Source organism: Motacilla alba, chromosome 4A (assembly GCF_015832195.1).
Source record: "Motacilla alba alba isolate MOTALB_02 chromosome 4A, Motacilla_alba_V1.0_pri, whole genome shotgun sequence".
NCBI lineage: Eukaryota > Metazoa > Chordata > Aves > Passeriformes > Motacillidae > Motacilla > Motacilla alba.
Window position 1 is genome coordinate 8,537,756 of NC_052045.1, and position 24,976 is coordinate 8,562,731.

At 40.8% G+C, this 24,976-nt stretch overlaps 1 protein-coding gene across 4 annotated transcripts in view; it reads right to left on the reverse strand.

The window, feature by feature from the left end:
• IL1RAPL2 (interleukin 1 receptor accessory protein like 2) overlaps positions 1-24,976 on the reverse strand; it is a 350,145-nt gene that overhangs the window by 161,625 nt on the left and 163,544 nt on the right. For 3 of the 4 annotated variants that reach the window (XM_038164451.1, XM_038164453.1, XM_038164452.1), the window contains exon 3: positions 12,523-12,796. In XM_038164451.1, the coding sequence (XP_038020379.1) occupies positions 12,523-12,796 (274 nt within the window). Of the gene's footprint in view, positions 1-12,522; positions 12,797-24,255; positions 24,626-24,976 lie in introns of those variants that run through there. The other variant, XM_038164454.1, reaches the window with a different exon arrangement.

The window sequence follows — 24,976 nt, forward strand, 5'->3', positions numbered from 1 at the left end:
CTTCTATTTAAAATGCTTCCTGGAACCACAGCCTAAAAATGCAGTATGCTTTTCATTAGTTACAATTAGAATTGAGTAGAATTGAGGAAACTAAGTGCCTGGGGAGTACTATCACTTTTGTTCACACTCCATGACCAAGACAATAAATCTATTCAGGCTCATGATGAAGAAAGCACTCGCTAAGCCAAAAGCAATAGACTTGAAAGCTTCATGGATGGTTCTTCACCAGCCACTCACATTACTGCTACTGCTGGTAATCCAGAAAAGGGCAATTTCTGCAGGAATGTCCGTGACTGAAGCAGGGGTCTTCCTTTAATCTAGTGAGCTCTGGAAAACAGTGATATTTCAAGGCATGTGCAAAAGGAATCAGTAGTTTGATCAGCCTTGCTGTTTTCCTCCGTTTTGAAGGAGAAGTGTGGGAGCTGAGGTCTGCTAAGTTGTGAGCCATTCCTCGCTGTGCTGGGCAAGCTGCTCCCCAGGGCTGGGCCATTAGATTTCATCTCTCAGTTCTCTGAACAGCTGATGCATCTGTGCTGATTTTTTCTTAGTGTCTTTCCTGCCTTGTGGGCTCTGGAGGCATAAAGGGGCTCCCCAAAGTTGACAGCTTGAGGGAGAACTCAGAGGGGGATCACAAAGACGATTGGTACGACTTTGTTTTTACCACCTGGCAAACAGACAGGAACAGGGTGGGCCTGGCTACACAGGGCACTGATGGGAGCCCACCTAAAGAGTTCTCTCAGGAAGGCCAAAGAGCTCCTCTGTTGGGAAGGCATCCAGTTCTTTCTTCCCAATTGTTTTCAGGACCCCTGTGTCCACAAGTGCTCTCCTTCATGACCTGCATTTAAATTGTTTATGGTAAGGGTCTTTTTTCTTTTTTTTTCTTTTTTGTTGGTAGAGGTATGTAGATAAACTAGCACAAACCCCATGTTTTTTATTTTCTTCTTTCAGAAGCTGAACAGATGGCCTATGAATTATTAAAAGGAGGACCCACTTCTGTTCTCAGTACATGGTCATGGAGCTTGGTGGGGAGGTCAGTGCTCCCAGCAGTCTCTGGCTGGCAGGAAAGGTTATATGGCCATTTTTAATGAGGAAAGGCAGATACAAAAAGAACAAAAGATAACAACAGCAAAGCTCCAGGTAACCTGGGCTTTGCTGTCAGAAACAGTGGCCAAGAGGAATGAAAAGCAAGCAGCTTCCAGGTGGGTGAGGAAGATGCTGGAAGGCTTCCAGTGGTGATCTTAGTATTGTGAGGCCAGGGAAGAAGAGTTGTATCTAAGTAGCAAATGTTGAAACCCACAAGAAAATGTCAGACAACATTTTCCATATACATGTAAAAGAAATACAAACCCATGGGTCTGGAAGAGGGTCTTTTGACAATTTGTGTTTTCTGAAACGTTTCCAAACCATTCATTTTCCATAGGAGTTGATTTCTAGTGGATTCTAATTCTATAAGAAGTAGTAGTGGTCATATGGGGAACAGGAAGAGGGAAGAAAAGAAAGAACCACTCCACAGTGCAAAGAAGAAAAATTGTCTGAATTTTCACACTGAAACTAAGATCTATAATTCTCTATTCCAAGGTAATAGTTACACACTGGACCTACTCTCTCGACTGGAAACAGGAAGAATGGCTTAGCTTTGCCAGAGTTCACAAAGCAGTTTCCTTTGTTCTGGTGGCAAGGAATCTGTAATCCCCAGGCCACCTGGAGCTGGCTCTGAACCACAAACTGAAGCCAGCTTCGAACCAAATAGAAAAGGAGAGGGTGAACCAAGGGAGTTTAACAGGTCTAAAAACAAAAGCAAGCAAAACTGTGTTTGGCTTGACTTCGAGGCAAGCAGAAAAGGGAAAAAGGGAGGATATAAAGAAATGGATAAGGACATTTGAAATTGGAGTTTCAGTCTCTAAATTATTTTTCATCTTGTTTTGGATTCAAGACAATTAATCAGCCTCAAGGCTGAATTCAAATTAAAGTAAATATTCACAACTTTTGAAAAAAAAAACCCTTTTTTTTGCATTTGTGTTTCTGCTAAGTAAGGTGGTTTGTTAAAAGAGTCAAGTAGAAAATTTTTATCTCTAATATGCTCAGAATCACCCCCAGCCACCCCCATTTATTTATTTTCTTATAAAGAGGAAAGGCAGCAGAAATGTGGTTGAATATTTAATATCTACTAGATTGAAAAACCCCACCTAATTTTGAACTGCATATTTATATAACAGGATTCACACTAGGTTTTTTCGCCTTACAGATTCATTTTTCATTGTAGTGGGTTTTTTATTACCTTCTAAGACTTCAGCTGTAGATCCAAAAGCTGGGAAGTGTATTTATCAAAGCCATGCTCAGGGAACAGCACACCTCAGGCTTAGATCTCTCTCCATGTCCCTGAACACTCTGGCTGTTTTAATGACATTTTTATCGGCTCACTGACTGCAGGACTGAATAGATCAACCTGTACATTCATCTTAGCCCATTTTGAGTTAGAGCAACCACAGCTATGTCTTGGTTTGAAGGACAGGTGTCTGCCAAAGAAGGCAAGAACCTCCCTCGGAATAGAAAATGTGACCCACTCCCCTCCAAACTATTATAACTTTGAAATTACGGGGCTTTCAGGTGAAGATACAGGATGGTATGTACATTTAAAACACTGCCCGCAGCAGCGCCAGCAGCCCCGGCGGGCAGAGCACACACCCAGCCCCAGCGCCCCTGGCTGCAGTTCCGGGCACGGCCAGCAGGGGCGCTGCTGGCTCCCGGCCGGGCGGGGCAGCGAGGGCTCCCCCGCGCCTGCAGGGGGCGCTGTGGCGCGAGCTCGGCCGCGCCTCCCTCAGGCGCTCATGGCGGGCGGGCGGGCTGGATGGCGACACGGCTGCAGCAGGAACCTCGAGCGGAGCTGGGGCAGCACAGACAGGCACACCCTGGGGTGGCAAAGTAGCAGAAACTCCTCAGCTGCAGCCACGGGGTGTCCTGCTGAGCAAGGGATGCTGAGTTTAAAGTGTAGCAAAAAAGCCCGAGGCAGCGCAGAAAACACCGGGGCCGGGCAGCGGCAGCCGGGTTTCTGCAAGCAGGTGCCGCACGCAGCCGGGAGATGTGGCCTAAGGGAAGGGGAAGAGGGTCAGGGTTCTGGGATTTTCCCCTGAAGCACCTGAGTAGATGGTGAGAGTCCTTTCCAGTGTGATCAGGTTTTAATAAGGTCCCAGTTCAGTGGCTGCTCTTAGGAGCAAAGGCTCACCCATAGCAGGAGAAGCAGTACAGGGCTGGACTCCACAGTGGCAGAGAATTCTCCCCATGGTAGCAGCAACTTGACCATTCCCCTCTGATGTGAGAGCGAGATGGGGCAAAGGCCAGCCTCCTCACCCCCCAAAATCTCCTGGCAGCTCTGCCCTTCCAAGGAGAAAATCCCCAAGGTAAGAGAGTAACCAGCAGCACCCTTTCCTCCACCTTGGCCACTTCTTTTGTCTCTTAAGTACCAGTTGTTATAGTCTCTTAGGTAACAAATGGGACAAAATTCCCTGAAAGAAAGAAGGGAAAAAAAAAGAAAAATCCTAACCTCCAACAAGCTGTAACTATACCACCAACCATGTTTGTCCATCTGTAGCATTAATGCAACCAGATCCACTACTGGCTGCTCTATAAATGTGCTGGTTTATCAGCTCTTAGACTTAATTGAGCATTTGACTGTTTCTCTCTCACTCCACAGGAGTTTAATGAATTTATTCCTGTCCAAATTTTACAGTTCACACAATGGTTACCAAGGTCATGGTTTGATGATCTGCTTAAAGAAAAATAAGTTGTTTATCATCATTGTTCTTTTTCAGATCACACAAATGTACCATCTTAAAAACAACAGATTATTACTTATTCTTCCAAGGTTTCACTCAAGTGTTAATTTATTTCTCAGTGACTCCCACTCACTCCTACATATTTGGAGACATTGTCTGGAAAAGATCGATTTCTCACCCATGGAATAAGTGATAACCAGAGGTTACAAATTACAGACCCCTGAAATTTTTTTTTCTTTTTAATTCTTATTAATTTGTCAAATGAGAAGGCAACAAGCTGACATTGCTGTAGTTGCTGCCTGAACCAAAGGCCAAGAGGTGCAGTGATTCTGTGCCTTGTGTGTGGTACCTAGCCTTGGTACTGCTCCAAACACTCCTGTCCTGTATTCTGCTTTCTTGTTGCTGTTATCTAATACTAACTCCTGTGCCTGAAAGGGAGAAATCCTAATTCCATGTTACCATTTCTTTAGCATCTGACACGTTTTCAAGATCCCCTGGTAAAAGAAAATAACCATGGAAAGTATGAGCTCAGAAATTAAGTGCTAAACCAGCACAATGTTACAAATCCAGTGCTCTTGTATTATCTCTACTTCCTCCAACAGAGGAAGAGGTGGTGAATCCAGACTGAGGTACCATTCAAGGCCCCATTCCCTTCAAGCAGAAAAAGTATCTGTGTGGAACTAACCCACCACTCACCAATAATTTTTATTCTTTATGCACTTCTTTTCTCCTAAGATCCAATTTCTACATAAGACTCACTGGAAACAAGACAATTTGACCTTGACTAAAACATACTGCATATCCCAGAGGGTCATGTTTTACAGTGAAGAAAGGCTATACCCTCTCTATTCAAAAGAAAAGAACTTCTGAGCAAAGTCACTGAAAGGTAATTTTAAACGGCTCACATTAATGACAGCTTGAAAAATAGATATCCAGGAATGTCTCCTCAAGTCATCTGTCAACAGTCTAGTTCTCACCAGAGGCACTTAAAAGTAAGACCTGTACTTCTCACTATGAGTTTAGCCACCTTTAGAGAACTTTTGTACTTCTAGATCCCGGGACGAAAAATAAAAGATGCTTGGATATGGCAGTTGGGTAGAGCATCTCACAGTTGGGTCTCTCTCACCAAAGCTCAGCTCCAAGTTTAAATTTAATTTGCACATCATCTTAAGAGGGAAATGTGACATAAAAATGTCAGGATGTGCCTACTACAGTCAGAGATACAGCCAGTAACAGCAAGGCCATGATTTGAAAATGTGTGACTATGATTTGAAAATTCATGGGTAATCTCCAGTATTATGTTTCTTAAGTGCATCTTAAGAAAGAAGAAAAAGAAGTGACAACTATCTGATTCATACATGGTTAGGGTCAGAGGAGCTATTTCTTTTCTGGGTGCCTTCACACACAGGTGCCCTGGTCCCGATGACCTCTGCATTGTGACAGATGCAAATGAAAAGCAAATCACCAGTCAGTCGTTCCAACAGGGACTACCCAGCCACAAAGAGAAAATCTCCCAACACTGAAGCTGAATCACACAGACCAACAGTGTTCCTTGGGTTTAAGGGTTTTTTTAAACTTGTCATTGATGTTAGTCATTAAATGTTAGAATTCAATATATGAAAATACAATACAGAACACAGAAGAAATGAAGAAGCCAAAAGAACACCAAGTTATTATATCACACTTCGGTTCATGAACTAGGTGGTCTCTGTCAGCTTTTGACACCCTGTTCCAGCAAAAGAAATCCTGTAATTGGCTGGGTTTGCTCTGGGGGAAAATTCCTTCTTCGTCCTTAAGAATTACAAGGCAGCAAATTGCTTTTAAGTTTGCTACTACAAATGACTAAGCCCTTTTCATTTATTTTCTAATACTTTTCTATTAGAACTTGGATATTAATGTTAAATCACATTGTCTTACTGAAAAGCCCCATTACAAACGATGTAAATCTGAGGCCCAGGAACAACTGCTCTCAGGTCACTATTAAAAAATCCCTTTCCAATAATTTTGCAATTGCCATACCCTGTTTCTGAGAGGACTGAATGCTTTCTCCTTTATTTCTTCCAAAACACACACTGTGTGGATTAGCATATCTACTCTTCTGTGCTTTTTTTTAATTAGGCACCTAGCACACAAAACAAAAGTTGCATTCAAGACACCCATCAGACTTGTCTGCATTGCTAAACCTCAATGATTTTATTGCCTGGAGGAATAAAACCTGTGGAGCACAGCCTTCGTTCTGCACATAAGTCCTGTTTTGCAGATGCAATGTTGAAAGGCAGGTCCTGCTCTGTTTGCACACGGGCAATTGAGCAGGAAAACCAGTGGATCAGTTATTGTCTCACAGGGTATACAAGGAATGAAAGAATCATGAAATGAATGTCCTTACAATGTGAAATGTTTGAGTCCTACAGCTGAGTCCTCCTGGCTGTGCCTTCCATTAAAGTGGTGGCCAGAAAATAAGAAATTTTCCTCCAGTATCACTTACCAAATATCAGTTTAACTGCCTACGGTTCTGTCATCTTGTACTTTAGGCATGATGGTTTCCTCAGGAAACCTTCCATTTGTCTGTCCACTCACAGGACACAGACAACATCTCCTACTGATGTGCTGTACTTACAGCTGGCTTCATGGGGATTCCAACAGGAATGGTACCTGGGTGAGCACATTGTCACTGTTATTTGGAGAACAGAAGGGAAATGAAAACTCCCTGACATGTTGGAAAGAGATGGCTGGGGAGGGCTGAAACATCTCAGCAGCAGCTCTCCTGCAGGCAAAGTCTGACTGCATGAGGAAGCATTCCTCCACTCTGCATCCTTTCTCTGCTCTAGGCAAGGTTTGAAACCCACCAGGGAAGGCACTTCAGGAGCAACCAATGACAGTGAGCTGAAACATTACTGAGGCACTGCAGCACAGGGAGCTTTGTTACAACAACCTGTAGAGGCTACAAAGTCAGGCCAGTCATTTTAAAAGAATCTAAACCTGGGACTTCACTATTAGGAAAACGGAAGGATTCACAATGTTTTCATTCTTGTCCATGCCACTGCAACAGGGAAGCCACTGGATGCCCTCCAACCAAAAAGCAACATGGATGTTTCTGCTTGAAGCCCTGACTGTTCTTGTAGCTTCTCATCAACAGTAAACATTGTTTTTCAGAGCAACAGAGGATGAATAATTTCTCTTTTAAAGCTTTAGAGGAGGAGGGTGAGTGAGCAGAAATACACATATCACCAGGGAAGAGAAACAAATCTTTGTTTTTCTGCAAAGAATAGATAGAACTGATTTCTCTCAGTAAAGACAATGTCATCAAAATGATTTGCAGGAGCACCATCACTTTTTACACAATTTTAGATACAAATGTAGAAGCATTTGGATTCCACTTTTCCCTGCATTTTGATAATGCCAAAACATTATATCTCAGTGATGAAACCTCAAAAAAATTTATTTTATCATGAATCATACTGACTTTATAATGTATCTGCTGTAGCACTGAATTCAAGTATTGAATACTGCATCTCACAGGGATTTTGTTTATACAGAATCAGTCAATTTTATTGTGGGAAATGTCACCCACTTTTAATGTGTGGCATTTAATTTTAGTGTCATACAGAGCCTGGAAAGCCTGTGCCATGCTGAATCCACTTGCTCCAAATGTGAGATGTTGCTGCTTCTACAGACACACCTGGGACTGTACAGGAAAGCTGATCATATACCACTGTGCAAGGCTGAGAGGTAACTATGAGATTTGTAATCCATCAGCTACTTAGATATGCTCCTCTTGGATAGCCAATAATTAAATACACTAGCCCACAGAAAGTATCACCTTTCCAGAGTAAGACTATGAGGGAAAAAAGCACTTGCCAGTAGCAGATATGGAAGACAATATTCTATGGCTAAACTGGAATTACAACACTGCATCCAACAGGGTTTGAGATACAAAATCACCTTTGTCATGAGCAGTTGAATGCTGAGCAAAGCCAAACATTCTGTATTGCCATCAACAAAATGAAGAACTACAAGAGATGGCTGCAGAGAAAGCAACCTTACCCCTACACATGTTCACCTTATGACTTAGTCCAACATTTCTGTTTGGATCCAAAACCACACTTTTTTCATGCTGCTCAGAAGCCAGACTTTCAGTACTAAGAAAGATGTGCAGCTTTTCCTGGGCTGATGGGTGCATTCTGCAGTCCAGACAGGCACTTGCAACAAGCCCCTAAGCCCTGCCTCACATCCTCTGAAGTGAGAGCACACAGGCTGAGCTGCAGATTTTACTGCCAGCCCTCCAGGCTGTCTAAATCTGATTTTGATTTGCTGGTCATGCGCTCCACAGACATTCAGAAGCCAGAAGGCCTAAAATCTACTATTGCTCTATTTTATTACTGCTCACAAAGTGGTTTCTCAATAGCTCACCACAGCTCAGCAAAGGCTCAATTCCTCTGTGCATGTCCACAGCAATGCTGCTCTCCATTAAGAACTGTGCATGCAGGGATACAGCAAGGGAAAAAGGACACACAGATTTTCTAACTTGATTTGTCAGCAGTTCTCTGGCATCAAATGCTGGTATTAGAGATCTGCAAGCTTATTCCCCCATAGGCATTCAAGGCCCTCACTCCCTTATTATTCTGCATCCTGTACAAAAATCAAGGCTTAGCTTCATTAGACAGTTTGATGACCACAAATTTTCACCTCCTGCTCCCCTGCACCCTCTTGAGGCTCAGATTTTCTACCCTTCTGATTCTCATTATGGGAATCAAGTTTATTTCACCAACAGTTCATTAACAGCAAATATGTAGTTATGTTTTTTACTCTTACTGGGTTTTATTCTTTAAATCCTGACTACAGTTTCGTTTGGAGTTGAGCCTAGTTAGAAGAAGGCTTCCATGAGCAGTCCCTAGATGAGGGCAAATTTAGGCTAAATTTTTTCTGGGATTTCCTCCTCAGCTCATCATCTTTTCTTTCACCAGGTGAAGATGATCTAAGTTGGCCCAGTTCTTGTTCTGTCTTTAAAAAACAGGCTCTTAACACAGAAAAACAAGATGTATTTGTTCAGAGAGCAGAAGCAGATCATGATCTGGTAAAAGACTGTCCAACATACTCAGAACTTTAGGGCCACCCTATGCATTTAGGTTGAGTGTAATTTCCATGTTTTGGGTTGATGCTTCATCATTTTGAAGCTCATCTCTGAATTCTTCAGTGAAGAAGCTGCAATCCAGAATGCTGATGTGAGAATCCCAGAACATCAAACCTCCGTACCAGAAATGCCAACAGCTTTATCTGCAAATAGCACTGGGGAGTGCTGGAAGATTAATGGCATATCCAGGGTATGTACTGGAAGGAGACCTCCAGAACACAGCACACTGGCCAGTAAAGTAATGATACAAATGCCACAGCATTTACCTGGGAACTGCAATGAAATACACAGCTATCCATTACTTAGGATGCCTTCTGGATGTAGCAGCAATATCCCTGATTTGACACAGAAAAGGCATCCAAGAACAAGAAAGATCCATGGAATTCACATGGCTTAACTAAAACAGATGGACTGCACTCTTGAAAGTCCTTGGAGAATCAGGACCTTTTCATATGCTTAACACTGGAGAAAAATATCACACTTCAGTTTGCATCTGAGTACGAGCTCAATGCCAAAATGCACTGTGAGAAGGGACAAGTAGGTTTTAATGCAACAATAAGTTCCTCCTATTATACACACACCCCCACACCTGTCTATGGAATAATGTTTAACTGGTTAATAAAGGAGAGGCAACATTTAAATTATGATATCAAATCTCTTCAGTCTGGAGAAGCAACCTAATTTATAAAGGCTGATCTAATACTCCTTAATTTTATGCAGTATTACAGGTTTTTTACAAAACAGTCATTATGATTATTGAAACGACAGTTCTGTATAAGAAAGAATTCACTGACACATTTCATTTCTACCCATCTTCAAATCACTGTCATAGCAGCCTATCCTTCACCTTCTCATACCCGCCCTTTTCAAGCAGGTTTTGAAAAATTTCTTCACACTGCTTCACTGATAGTCATGCCTTGATGCTATGAGCACATGTGAGAAACCAGAAAATGCAGCTTCTTGAAAAACAGGTTTGCTTTTTTTTTTTTAAGAATCAAGAAGAAACATTTCAACAAATAAAAAATTCAGTGAAAAGCTGAGACGACATTTTCCCCATACAGTTTTCTTATCTGTCATCTTGTGTTGACTTGGAAAATAGTCACAAATTGTGGGGGAGTAAATTAAAGCTCTCACTATTGCCTTCCCAGATCAAGACTGAGTCTGTCATTCCAACCCATGAACTCTGGGGACCAGGACCCTCATCCCACTTGGCCCTAGTGCCACATCTAAGCATCTCACCCCCTTGCACCCTTTTGCAAAGACAAACACAAAACCAGAACGCTTCTAAGGTTGGAAGTGGTGACTTGAAGTGGTGGAATTGGCCACTGGGACATGCAAATGTGAGATTTCATGCTTTGGACAGCACAGGGAGATGTACCAGAGCTCCACATGTCCCTGGTGAGTGGCTACAAACACATCAATTTAGAATTGAATTGCTTCTGATTTTCTCTTAAAGAACCTGTATGAAAAATTCTCTGTTGAGAAAAAGTTTTAAATTTACCTTGAATCAAAAGCATTTTCTTCCCCAGTTTCTTTCTTTCATCTACCAAACCCAAAAAACTCAGCTATGCATGCAACACTAAACCCAGTGATGCACACTGATGGAGACAGTCACCTCTTCACTTCCACTGCATCAAGCTCTGTCTACTAGTCTCTGCTAATTCAGTCTACAAAAGATGGCATTTGTAACAGCCATTGTTAATGCTTCTAGAAAATAAAATCATATTCTAAAATTACTGCTCTCATTTGTGACCTTTTAACTCTCACAAAGCAGGTGAATCTGGTTAATGACTAAAACGCAAACATCAGCTTATCCCCCTCAAAAAAATGGATTAATAAAGCTGAAATTATCCAGTTAATGGTGTGGATAGTCTCCCACAGAAATGTGATCACATTTCAGAACATTACATCTAGCTCAATTTTAATGAAATTAAAATCAATTACTATTGCTACATCCTCTGCTATTTTAAGCCTCCTATGGTTTCATAAACAATAACAGCAAGGATACATTGCCGTGCTTTTGGAAGAAAAAAGTAATTCAGTAAAGGAAGAAATAGAGCCTTTTATCTGTAACCACTACACATATTATTCTGCACTCTGGCATAAATCTGAAAAAAGGCAAAAATATCTGTAATTATGTAAGAAAGTTCTAGTCAAAGCAAGGAAACTGCACAACTGACAAGGAAGATCTTGTTGCTGTCTAATGCCTTCCAATAAGCATGTCATATAGTTTTTAGCTGAAAATTAGAAGAAGCCATGAATTATTCAAGAACTTGCCCATTTGTTACCAAAACTACTTTGTCATGTAAATGAGCAGAGTTTTGAAATTTCCCAGAAAAAAAATATGCCCCAGAATTTGATCCAAGATCAATTCTTTATTTTTCACAAAGGATTTGCATGAGAATGTTTCAGAGTATTAAACTAGTAACTTGATTATCACAACAATGACTTCTTATGAAAAAGCATGGCTCCCTTGAAACATATAAAGCACCATCTTCCCATAACATTTTGAAATCAGGGCCTTCACATCCCACCCTACCTCTGACAGAGAAGCTAATAAAACTCCAACTCCAAAGGCTGCAACTCAATCCAACTGCTGCACTAGGCAGATACGCCCAATATTTAAACTGGACATTGGTGCCCAGTACAAACCACCACAACCCAGGGCACCATCTTTGATTTAAGCAGCATTCCTCAGGATCACAATGGTCTGGGGCAGCAAGACTCAGACGAGATGGACAGAGAGCAAATTCTGGGTTCTGAACAGTGCTGTTATTTGCTGCAATACTTGTTATTTAATTCATGAAACGTGTCTAATTTCAGTATGGAACAGCAGACAAGGATGAAGCAAACTTATTCTCTGAAATGGAATAGTTTAAAATCAAATAATACAAAGTAACTGTAAACTCCTTTTCATTCAAAACCAGATCATTTGAAGAATATTTTATTCATTCATTCTTTAAAAGTCCTCCTTTTTTTTTTTTTTTAATCTTCTCATTTTAGGCATAGAGATGACATCAACATCTACACGATGGAAATCATGAGCTCGAGCACATGTTTAATTTAAGGCTCATCCAACAGTTCCAAGACACTTCTGAGAAATGCATTTTGGTGTCTTACCAAATGAGGTCTGCTTAAATTTATGATAAATCATAATTGTATATTAAAATAAACATTTCTTCAAAACCAGACAGAACTGTAACTCCCCATGGCCTGATCCCATCAGAATAATTCAAACTGTAACTCTGTAATAACTCAGAGGATTTAAAACAGAACAGTACTTAAACAAAATACTTCATGATTTAAGAAGTATCAGGTTCTGAAGGTTTACAGAAAATTGAGACTTTGCAAATGTACTTAAAAAAAAGAAGTAATTAAGTGAAAGCACATTAATTATAGCTACTGGACTAGGTAAATACAATTACTTGGGAAACTAATTTTGAGACAAAACATTATGTGACATATAAAATTATGAGAATAAAAAAATTAATATGTATTAACTGGATGTATATATAAATTCTAATGGCTAAAATTAATTTTTCAACCAATAGTTAATACTCCATACATTATTAACCAATAATTTCCACATTCTTATTTAGACTTTAACACAATACTCACCTTAGAACACATGTGTAGAAACCACTGTCTTGCAGCTCAACCGAGTGAAACCATATGGAATCTTCATCCTTGCTCATCCTAACTTCGGAGAATATAATGGGTTCTTCTAAATCTCCTTTGTTTTTGTACCACATAAGCCTAAGACCTGTGCTTTGGGCCATGCTATAATTAGTTCTGATATAGCTGTAGAAAAGGGCACATTTCACTCGGACTGGTTCACCTGCCAAAGCCATGTATGTCTTGAGATCCACTGACCAGTCAATGCAACCATCAACTGAAAGCAAAACAATAATAAAGAAATATTAGACACAGATACATTTTCCAATATAGTGAAAGGCAGCTTGGGAAATGCAATACAGTACATTAAAAGAAATGGCTTTTGGCATGTGCTGAATTGTTTCAGGGTAATATGAAAAACCTAAAGCAGTTATTGGCAACTAAGGGGTTTCATGCACCTTTTTTAATTACATGTAACTGTGAATGTGCAGACAGTAAATAGAGCACACTGAGCTTGCTCAATTCCACTTCTTAGAATATCATTACTTTCATCCCCAAAACACTAATTCTTTATTAAATAAACCAAATGTTTTGCACCTTAACTACTTGCTTTTGTAAACCAGTTTTGAATTCTCAAATTCCTTGTTGAAAGAAAACATACATTGGCATCTGATGCCAATCTTATCCCTTAAAACTTTTCCATCCACCTCTGTTAGCCATGTTATGCAAAAAGCTCCCCAAATAACAGATGTGACATTTCTTTTTTTCAAGGCAGTTCCACATAGTTGGGTTTTTTACCTACAGCCTACTCAAATTGTAGAGGTCTGTATTATACACAACAGGATACAATTACAACATACTGCCTATGCAATTGAACTTAATACAGGAGCTGTTCAAATAAAAAAGGACCACTTTTGATGTTCTGTTCAGCAAAAACTTTTGAAACAGTTTTCTTAATACTTCGCTTTAAAATGAACATACATCAGACAGTTTAATAAAAGATCTCCCTACAATTTTTTCTCCCATTGCTATTATCTTAGTACAATACAGCCCTAGCACATGCACACGTACAAACATATCACATATCAGAGACCTTTTAATTCAATCTTTTTCATTGCTAGAAAAACTATCAGTGTGAAAATCAGCCAAGAATAAAACCAAAGAAAAATATTTCCAAGGCAGATCATCCAAAGGCAAACACGATACCTGAAGTTAATAGACTTCATTAAATATGTAGGTTTTAGAATTTATTGATCATATTAAACTACAAGTAAATGGAACATCTTTACCCTTACTGCAGCACCTCAAATTCAACCAGGTATCTCTCAAGTTGCCTCTTCTGTATTTATAGTATCAATTCTCAAGCTACAATTGTTGGATATTCTCATGCAGTTTTCATTTCATACACATTGTCAATTGCATTCTGTCATAAAGTGATTTTTTTATTTTACTTCCTAAACAAAGGTAGTCAGCAAAAATTTTTGTACATGGAATATCAGGTCTGATCCTTCTTTCAGTGACAGCCTCTAAATTATGTCTTCTAAATTTTCATGTTTCTCTTTAATCATTCAAAAGTAACTGTGACAAACGGAAGGTTTTAATTTTCCCATCACAGTAAATTAGCTTTAAGTGCATAGTGATCACATGAGCCACGTGTTAAACTTGTTGACACTGACCACTTTAATACTTTTCTGGTATATAAACTTCCATGTAACATCTTGCTGCGAAACAAACTTGTAAAAAGAAAAACTAACACAAGCTCAGGAGGGAAGGAAAGCCCATTACTCAAAACATTACTCATGACAGTTTTGACAGGTGAAGGGATATCATGGAGCACCTTTACCCCCAGGGTGTTTCCTGTTCCTGCCCCTCACCCCACAGGCAGGTGCAAAAGCAGCAGCTGTTTGTGCCAGCTGACTTCTTTCTTCATTATAAAAAGCCCCCAAACCAAACTCTTCACCTGAACTTATGTACATACTGTTCCAGTTAACATCAATTTTGATTTTCATTCTCATTTTGCTGACAACTTCCTACTGATTTAAATCAAAATTCATTGCTTTTAATAGCTGCTGTTAATGACATCAACTGAAAGGCCAGCAGCAATTTACTGATGTTCCTTTTCCTCACTGCTTCCACTGTGTCCTTCCTCTATCAGTGCCACACGCAATAGGACAAGTTTGGACAATCATTATTTGAAAATCCTGTACTGAAGCATTTGTTCTCAGTGCATCTCCTCCAGGCTTATAACATCCTTCACCATGACCAAAGCTGCACATTGTAACTTTGAACACATTGAACATGCCCTTGCCGGGACCCCAAGAAACACTGCACTGACCTCTCTGTGCTGCTGCTGCACAGACACGGGCAGCCTGCAGCAGAGATGGAGAAAGCCTGGTTCTCCCAGTCCTACAACCACATCCAACCCACTTTTACATTAAATCCCTGGTTCTGACACCAGGTAACAGGACTTTTACATGAGTGGGTGTCATTGTACTGCACACAGAGCAACCTCTGAAATTTTTTTTACCTCTGTGCTTTTTTTAAGTCCTGCTGTTTAGGCTGGAGTGATTTACAATTGGAGAACAGTGCAGCGCTCACAGCAGCCTTCTCTCCGCAAGGGATGTGCAAGGCAATGCTGAGCTCTCCAGATGGCTCATCCCTTGCTCTCCAGGACACATAGGTGTTCTCAAAGGCACCCTCTCTCTTGTGATTTAGTAAAGTCACAGAAATCTAAGTAGGGCCATAGGTTGAAATGAATACAGGTGTCCAGAACTGGAATTTAGATCCAAACTAGTCCAGCTGATCTAATTAATTCAGCCAATCTAATTAATTCCGTCACTCTTGTGCCAATCAAATCCTGTCACATCATCTAATGCTTTCAAATCTGTGCTGGTTCAACAAAGTTAAACCTCACCAAAGAATAACTAACAATGAGAAACACATGGAAAGGTTGTGGATCAAAGACAGCAGTGCCAGGTTTTCATTTATTTCAGAGAGCAGAGTCACAATTAGTAGTTCTGTAGTTAGGAGCAGACTCAATATGGAAATCCAAACTTGGAAGCTGAAAATACCCTGCTTCCAATGAAATTTCTCCCATATCCACACCAAACAACTTGTCAAAGCACAGCTCAAATGAACACTAAGCTTCCCTCCATTCAATCTATGTCATTCAATCTGCCGCGTCCTCCACTTTCATTTGAAAATTTCCTTTCCCTTTTCGTGTGCACTTCTCTACTATTCTAACTTCAAAATTTGAGCAGTAGTATAGGAAGCACAGTGGAATAGATGAAAAGTACTTGAACAGTAATTTACAACCAGGCCATCAGAGTGACTAAAAACCCTCCCCAACTGCCCCCAGGGGACAACACAATGGTGGGGTCAGTGCTCTGTTTGCCATTGCCAGCGTTCCAGGGGAGGCACCAGACACGGTGACCTGAGCCCAGCATAGCACCTGCATCCCAAGGAACAAAAGAAAGGAGAGGAAATTTACACTAGAGATTTTTTTTCCCTATTAATAGTATCTTAATGAAAGAATTTGAGCAGCCCACAGGAGGCTGACCCCAACAGGGAGTGGGGTGGAGGGGGTAAGTGCAGGCAGACTGCTGCCCATGGCCCTGTCTGCCCCAGCTGCTCCCCGGCGACAGCTCTCCCTGCAGCAGGCCAGGAGGGGGTAATTACAGAGAGAAGACCACACAGGGAACAGAGCAACCAGTCATTATAGTGTTGATGACATCTGCAGAAGGGAGAAATCTCACAGAATGAGCTAAAACTTAATTATTGAAGAAAGACTAATCAAACAGGAGATGACTTTTTCCCCTTGCTCTTTTTTTCTTGTTAAATACACAGGTAAGAACGTTTCTCTTCTGAAGCTGTAGAGGCTAAAATCTAGGTCAGGCTCCTTGCACTCACATGGAAACTGGAATTTTTCCTCTTGCTGTGCTGTCAGTCACTGGAGCGTGAGCATTGTTAGATTCGTTTGGAGTATTCTCCAAGCTGTCATCACAAATGACTGGAGCTGCTTAGGTGAAGTTCAGCACTCCATTACCCAGAACAAAGTTTGCTGTCATTTTTGTTGGGCTGGCTCTCAATATGTAATACAATCAGGTTGGTGTGAAAAATACTAGTCTTAGAGAGGCACTCATATAATAAATGTATATACACTATTTCTCTGCTACTGTATAATCACCTGGTAAGTGCCTGACTGAAAGCTCATTCAAATTAAATCCTGTCTATTGTGGATGTACTTTACACACTTCCAAAAATATATTTTTTTTAATTTGGAACACTAAGAAAATATGGAAAACACTGTCCCATTTTTATCCCAGGTTCCTAAGGAAAAGTGGTTTGCCCACCTATCTATCAATCTTCCCCATCCCCTTAGCATAACTTCTACCCCAGCTGACTAAATTCAATCATATTGCATAGAACATGTTCAGGGGTGCTCTCTCCTGCAAGGGTGCAGAACAGTGTCCCATTGTGTTCTCCAGGAGCTGGGAAACACAGCAGCACTGAACCACAGTGCAGCCCCACTGGCCCATCCCAGTTACCTACTCAGGCTACTGCAACCTGAGCAGAGAGTGAATTGAAAATGAAGGTTACAAAACTGTTAAGAAAAATATAGATTGAGTTGGCTGACAATAAGTTACTGTACTTTTATGTTAGCAATCACCCAAAGCATGTACTGCATCTTCTTCCTCAACATTTCCTGGCCATTTCCCATTACTCTTATTTTAAATAAATCTAGTTGTCTAGGGAGTCTAGATGCTTTTTAAAATGAACCATAATAATTTATAAGCAATTATAGAGGAGCATGTACATCGTCTCTAAGTAATTTGTCTTTCTGATTGCTGTCACATGAATAATTTTTTGCATTGCGCATCTGCCTGTTATAATTTTTATAGGGATCTGTCAGCTACAGCAATTTATATCATGGCATTGTTAAACATGTTTGCCTACCTTGTTACCTGAAAATCTCATTTTAAATTGAAATCGTCTACAAATAAATCATTAAAAAAATAATGCACTAGCCAAAGTATTAAATTTCTTGCTCTGCAAAGCAGGCAATGCTTGTGACTGTAGGTACATAGTCAGAAATAAAACCACCATTCCTCTAATACAAGAGTATATTTTTATGTATATGTTAGCTGTAGGACAGCAGAGTCCAGGAACTGATATCCATCATGCTCGGGGTTTGCAGACACGTAGCAATGATAGATGCACTCCATTAAGAATGTCCAAAGAGAGATGCAAATTTTTTAGAGTCTTGAAGGGGAGAAATCAGTTACAGCCTATGAATTTTTGGCAACTTGATATTTTCAGATCTTGATTCTGGAGAAAAGTGAACATGCCCTGCATTTGAACACACACAGTAAAGCCTTTAGCAGCTTTGGCTCGTCATGATTGTCTCGAGGGTCAGGGTGTTGGATCAGCCTTGCCATATGTAATTGGTTTCACATCCCTGGATTTTTCACTGCACTGTGCTAATGCTGCTGCAGTGCTTGCAGACACCTGCCAGCCTCTCATCACAGCCTGGCACTGCCATGTGAGACCTGAACATCAGCAGAGCCCAGGGTGTGTCCCCTGCCTCCTCCCAGAGCCCTTCCCTGCTCCTCACACCATGAGCTGCTGGGGACCTGAGCTGCCTAAAAACTGCCAGCAACCATCACACCCTTCTGAGTACTCTTCAAATACTCCAGTGCTCAGAGCCACATTTGCTGGTCAGAGAACACATTGCAAGTAACACTCTCTTTGTGCACTGTTCAAAATCACAGACATTACCTCCAAAGCATAGTGAGATCTCTGTGTGTGGAGCTGCCTCATCTTAGCTGACTGACCAAACTGGATAATGAAAGAACACTCTCATAACTGTTAATAAAAATTCTCTCCACTGAGACATCTCAGCTGGTATCTCTGCCATAAAAAGCAAGTTACCTGGCTTTACAGGGTAGAAGTTGTTTGGTTTTTTTGCTGTAGAAACAATATCTAAGAATAGGATCACTCACAGACTTTGTAGTTTCTCTACTCTGATGTCATTTTATGAATATTTTCCAGCAAGAATTAGACTATTCAAAATTACTGGTGAAAATGTTTGGGACTTTCACGGCATATATTATAATATGCAAATATTCCAAAATTCCTAAGTCAAGTAATGATGAGTGCAAAAAATCTTAACTAAATTTAGCCACATGCAAACATTTCTCCAAATCTGGGCCAAAAATAAGGAAAAATGCATTTAAACATCCTTATACACTATTTAACTTTTTTTTCCTAAGTTTGATCAAAGCTTCAAACTTCTGTAGGATGAACTAAAAGGTTTTTAATACTTGTGTATGTTTCATTTTTTTTTGACCAGCTTTTCTTATGATCCACAGCTAAACAACCCAACTCAAATGTCAAATATTCCAGCCGAACACTCATCATTTCCTTTGAGGTCAAACTCACTGTAAATATGTACTGCCAGAGGTTCAAATAACCACAGATTGCTCTGCCCTGAATTACATAAGCATAAGGAGCCAGGAGCATTTTAGCCTTATATTGAAAAGGAAGAAGAAAAAACATACTGGTAGATCACTAAAATTCTCAAGGGAGAGAAAAACCCCTGAACAAAGTCTCAGCTTCCAGGGGCAATGGCATATTAATGAGGTCAAGGCTTAGAAATTATACGTGAAGAATGAAAATGCTGCAGCAGTGTCAGTAGAAGTGACTGGACAGGGGCATTTCATCCTGTAGCACTTGTCAGAGCCAGCTTTTCAGGTGGCACCTTATCACAGGAGTTTTCTGGAACGCTTGCTGATGGAGAGGAGAGCAAATCACAGCTGGCAGGTTGAGATTTTGCTGGAGACAGGGAGGTCTGAGACACATTCTGTGATGGAAAGGAAATCTCTGTTCTCATCATATTCTTTGCTACCTCTTCCAAGTCAGATGTTCCCAGAGACAGATGGAACCTGAAGTGCCCTTCCAAAGCTGTGCTCTTTGAGTTCAGCTGATTGCTCTGCTGAGCACAGAGAAAGAGAGGGGGAGGGCACTAAAGCATCTCTTTAAAATGCAGCATATTCACCCTAAAAATGAGTATTTGGTGACCTTGATCTCATAATCACTTCAATATCTGGCAGGTTTTTGAAGAGCCTGTGTTGAAGTAAACAGTACAGAAATTGAAACTTATAAAAGTGGTTTGGTTTAAAATATTCAGAGTAATGCCTTGATTCTCTGCAGCTGTCACCATGTTAGAAAACAATGTAAAAGGCACCTTGAAAATCAACAGCAGTATACAGCCAGGACATGAACAATAAGGAAATCATACTTCATGGCTTCACCCTTTCATGTATTTTGTAAAGTCCCAGCCATGGATACAAAGCATGTGCCCCAGCCTGTCCTGCTTTCTCAGCCCCCCCAGCACTGCCTGGCCCCTGCCCTTCCCACTCCAGTTCCCCTCCTGCCACGGGGCAGCAGATTTGGAAGAGCTAGGAAAGGTCATTGACAAATCTTCTGCCTCTGCCCAGCCTCCCTCTTTGCTCCAAGGTAGTGAAGCCAAGCAGGTGATCTGCAGTGAACAAGGGATCCAAAATACTAAACTTCTTTTCTTCTTTGAAGATCTATAAGTTAATACCTATTTCTTCAAAGTCAGCCATGAAATAACATGACTAATTTAGCACCAACTAGCCTGGGAACATTATCTTAAGCAAGGAAAGACTGTTGCTCTAGATTGAAGTGGCCAGATCAGATACTTGACGTTATATCTGCTTCTTGGACTGAACGTAACAAAACTTTCCAGTTTAAATCCTAAAATTTAAATTCCATAAATGAACAACTCAGACAACCAAAAAGTCAGTGCAAACACTGGCATGAATTCAAAGACTAAACTAGTGTTCATCCAGATCTTAACCCCATGTGAAGATGGGTTCTTCTTTTCTTGTCCACAAAATCTAGTAAACAAAAATATTTCCCTTTTCCAAACTTCAAAATGGGGAAAAAAGTTTGGGTTTTTTTTTTTTGTTTGTTTTTGGTTTTTGGTTTTGTTTTTTTTTTTTCCTGGCATGTTGCACAGTGCATGTTGCCATTTTTGTTAGCTCTTTGGATTCCTGAGGGAATTAATGAATGATGGAAAAGCTCAGAGAGATTTCCCAGCATCTCTGATACTTCTTTGGTGCATAGAACTACAATCAGGCAAAGGAGATAGAATGAAAGAAGAATCAGTATCTAAGGGAGAACAATTTCTTTGCATTTATAAATAAAAGTTTTATCCTAACACAATTTCGGGTAAGGAGCAACACGCTGATGACACACTTTATACCTGAAGGTATGTGCATTTAATATTTTAAGTGTTGTTGACTACACATGAGCTCTTTAAGGACACTCTCCAAGACACTTTCAATATTCTCCAGCCAACTACATTAACCACGTGAAATTTCACACAGTTCTGTTTTCATGTCTTTAACACCATGTAAACTTTGGAACAAAACTGAATTCATTTCAATAATTGATGAGTCTCTTTTCATTAGTTTCTTTGAATAAAGTTACTGAAGGTAAAGTAAATGAAAACTAGCTCCCAGATCAGGCAGCTGCAGTCTCAAGTAATCACACAATTAGAAAACTATATCCACTGCTTGTTATTCCCAGAAGGGAGTACTAGGAAAGAATTGTGAATAATAAGAATTTAAAATGAAAGAGAATGAACCTCTATTAACTTGGTAGCCCCTGTGGGATAGAACAACTAGCATACATACACAAGATTATTTTATCTGGCATCTGTTTTTTAAGTATGTGGACAGTCTGAATTGGATTACCTGCTCTGAGGGCACAGTCCTCTTGAGTTTGGATTAGGTTGGGAAGATGGGCTGGGCTCCCTATCGAATACACAAGGCTAAATTCATTTCTTCTGCTGTCTGTAGAGGAGAATTCTGGAGAGACACAGGTCTGCCATAAGAGCTCCTACCCCACCTCCCCTGTGGCAGAGGCAGAGTGCTCAACAGGAAAAGAGAGCAAGAGATATGAAAAGAGTCCACCACCAGAGGAAAGCAGGACTGAGTTATTTCTGGGGATGATCTCTGTGGTGTTTGTGCAAGGTTTAAGCAATCATTCACTGGACACCTCAGCAGGGACATTTCTGGTAACCCAAATGCCCCATTTACCACGGGCAACTTGTGCCTCACCAATGCTCCTGCCCATCTCACAGCCAACTGTGCCATCATCCCGGGCCTTGGGGCAGAGCCAGATTCCAGACGTCCAGGGGTCTCTTCCAACCCACCTGACCCTATGGTTTGTCCTACCACCAACACAGCCCTTCACAATCCACAGACACAGAGAGGGAGCCTTTCTCACAAATATCTAGATCTGGGTGCACACCTGCACTGTTCTGCTCATTCTCAGTTCTCAGTTCTCTACTCATACTATATTTATTTTCTAGCTTACAAAGATGCAATCAATCCATCAGAAGATTACCAAATGTTTTACAAAACTGGTTCCCCATTATAAACATGCTGGGTAGAATGAATGTTTTGGGGCTTGGATATCTTAAAGTACTGGATGAACACACAGCAATGTTAAAAAAAAAAAAAAAAGGGAGAGAGATAGAATGCCCAATTTTCAATCTGGACATGCACATGAATGAAGGGAACAAGTCAAGTTCATCTAATTTACTTGCAACAAATAACTAGCTTTGGTCATTTGCTTCGACTGTATACATTTACCTTTGGGTATCTAGACACACTTGCCATTTTACAATTGCTGTGCCATTCTTCTTCTTATCTGGCATAGATAATTTCAGCTGCTGTGAGCCAATTACCATTTCCACTTGCATGACAGGAAGACCTCTGTTTGAAAAGGTTGTGACCCTCACTCTAACCTAGGTTGTAATTCCTCCTCTCATTTTAATTCATTATCTGCACATATGCAGCAGAATTTAAATAGGAAGCTCTCCTGACTGCAGAACACACCGGATTAAATTTCAGTAAAATGAACATTCACAATTCAAAAGAATATTTGCTTTTATAGGATAGTCATGAATAGAAGTGTTAATGGGTTATTTGTTTAAAATTTCTGTGAGTGATGAATGATGAAATGATTTCAAAATTAGATGTTTTTAAACAGTAAACATTGTTCTTAAGACTTGTTTCTATTTAGAAGAAACAAACAGGGTTACTCTAATTGCAAGCCATTACAATTACATGCAAGAAAGAAAAATGAAGGATGATTGAAAATGAGCCATTACAAGAGCTACCTGTGCAACAGATGTGTCTCTCTAGGTAATGTGGCAATGCAGTGCTGTGCTGTGGGACACAGAATGTGCTTAGGAACACCTTTACATTTACATATCCATTGTTTAAAAGCTGCCAGTAGCAACATCCTACAGCACTGCATCCACTGGCAGCCCCTCACCTTCAATGAGAACAAGGGACTCATTGATGTTGATGATGACCAACTCACTGTTGATGGTACCACATCCACCTCCTTTTCTGGAAAAAGGCCCTAGGGAGGGACTGCCATCACAGCCCCCACCATGGCCTGCCAGTTCCCCAAATCCTCACCCACTTCCAGATGAGTTGTGAGCAGTGATTCTGAGCAGAACTGGTAACCAGTACCATCACTCCTCTCAGTCCCCTGTCAAGCTCCCATTCCTGAGACCTTGGTCCTCTCTGCCCCAGCCCCGGTGATCATCCCCTATTGGGGTAGAGGGGCCATTTTGTCATCAATGGGACTGCAGCTCCCAATATGATTCCATTCCTAAGGACTTCATCCTATTTCAAATCATCTTCCAAAGTCTTTACTCAGGAGATTCAGAGCAGAGGCAGCACTGACTGAAATCCCACAAAAACTGGCCCTGCTTCAAGCTGACACAAAGCAGTGACTGTCTTTAAATGAGAACCACCATAAAGAGACAGACCTCAAACCAGCCCAGTTTACATCCTTCTCCTCGAACTTCCCTGTAACTTCACAAGCCAGAAACAAAACTGGCAACAGGAAGATTTCATTTATTAGTAAGCAAAAGTAACAAACTGCAAATACTTCATTACTAATACATCATTTGCTCAGAACGGCACAAAACAAACAAGTCTGTGTTTTATTCATGGGCCTCCTGTCACCATCAATGGCCTTGACTCACTACAAAACACACAGCTGCTGCCTGTTCCACTGAAAGGGGATGGAAGATGGAGATGTTGAGCTCCAGGGCTGAGGCTGAGCAAAGGTGGGAGCTGAGAATACAGGAGGGGAGCTGGAGAGCTCTTGGCACCTCAGGCCTTTCTTTGGATGTCAACACGTCCTCCAGGTGGGACACTGCCCTGCAGCCCCCTAATCCATCAGCACATCATTATTAAATCATCACAACACAACTGTAACACTCTGAAACTCATCGTAAAAACCTCCACCTGAGCTACTGATAAACCAGGAAAATCGCACAACTGGAGCAGCATGTTTAATTAATGTCTCTCCACTGGTTACCCAATACTCAGTGAGCAATGTGGAGACTGCTCATTTGCTCACTCCCTCCCATTTTCTTATCCTAACCCACATTCTATCATTTCCTGTCCCAGCCTTGGGAATTGACTACCATGACAGCTTGAAGACAACTTTTTGATTAATATTTTAAAATTCTTAATAAGGCAAAGCACAGACATGACTACACCTAGATTGGCCACTGAAGGATCACCCCAAAGAAAACCACTATGTTTTCCACTTAAGAAACCCTGCTTTGAAACATGGAAAATCAGTACTTCAATTCTTAAACAGAAAAAAACTCACAGTGATTAGGGAAGACAGGATAGAAATGCAAAGCTGGATCCCTTCTTTTTCCCCTCCATCTTCTTCATAGAGAGGGGGCTCATTTCCAAGCCTGGCTGAAGCTACCCCAGTAAGTTTGAGGCTGGAAATGTTCAGTGCCTGGAGGACTCCCATCCCTGCTCAAGGCAGGCTGTCCCTGCTCTTCTTGGAGGGCTCCTGCCTCTCCTGTCTGCTGATCCCTGATCCTTCCCTCACTGCCCCTGCTAAACCCAAGCAGAATTCAGCAAATAGTGGGGAAGTTTCCCAATGAACAAGCTGGAGATAGGAGGGAGGATTAATTATGACACACAGTGTTGTGAGTCGATGCATTCCCAATTAAAAATGCTCTATTTAATCCAACCCAATTTTATTATTGTTTTGACTGTATTATTATTTTCAGCACACAGGCAGGGACAGATTTTTCAGTTGGGATGACAGAACTGTCATCTGTCTAGCTCTACATCTGAAGGAAGAGGAAAATGACTGTTCCCAGCTGGAGAGGAAAAAGCACACAGGAGGCATGTAACCTCAGGGTAGAGATTTTGGGTACAGACAGAGAAGTGAAGTGAAAGGTGTCTGACGGACTAACACGTGTTACTTGGGCACCAAAAAAAAAAAAAAAAAGAAAAAAGCAGTTTAAATCTGCTCTAATCAAGGTTAAAGCAGAATTTAATGGCAACAAATCATTCGTCTTTTCGCAAGA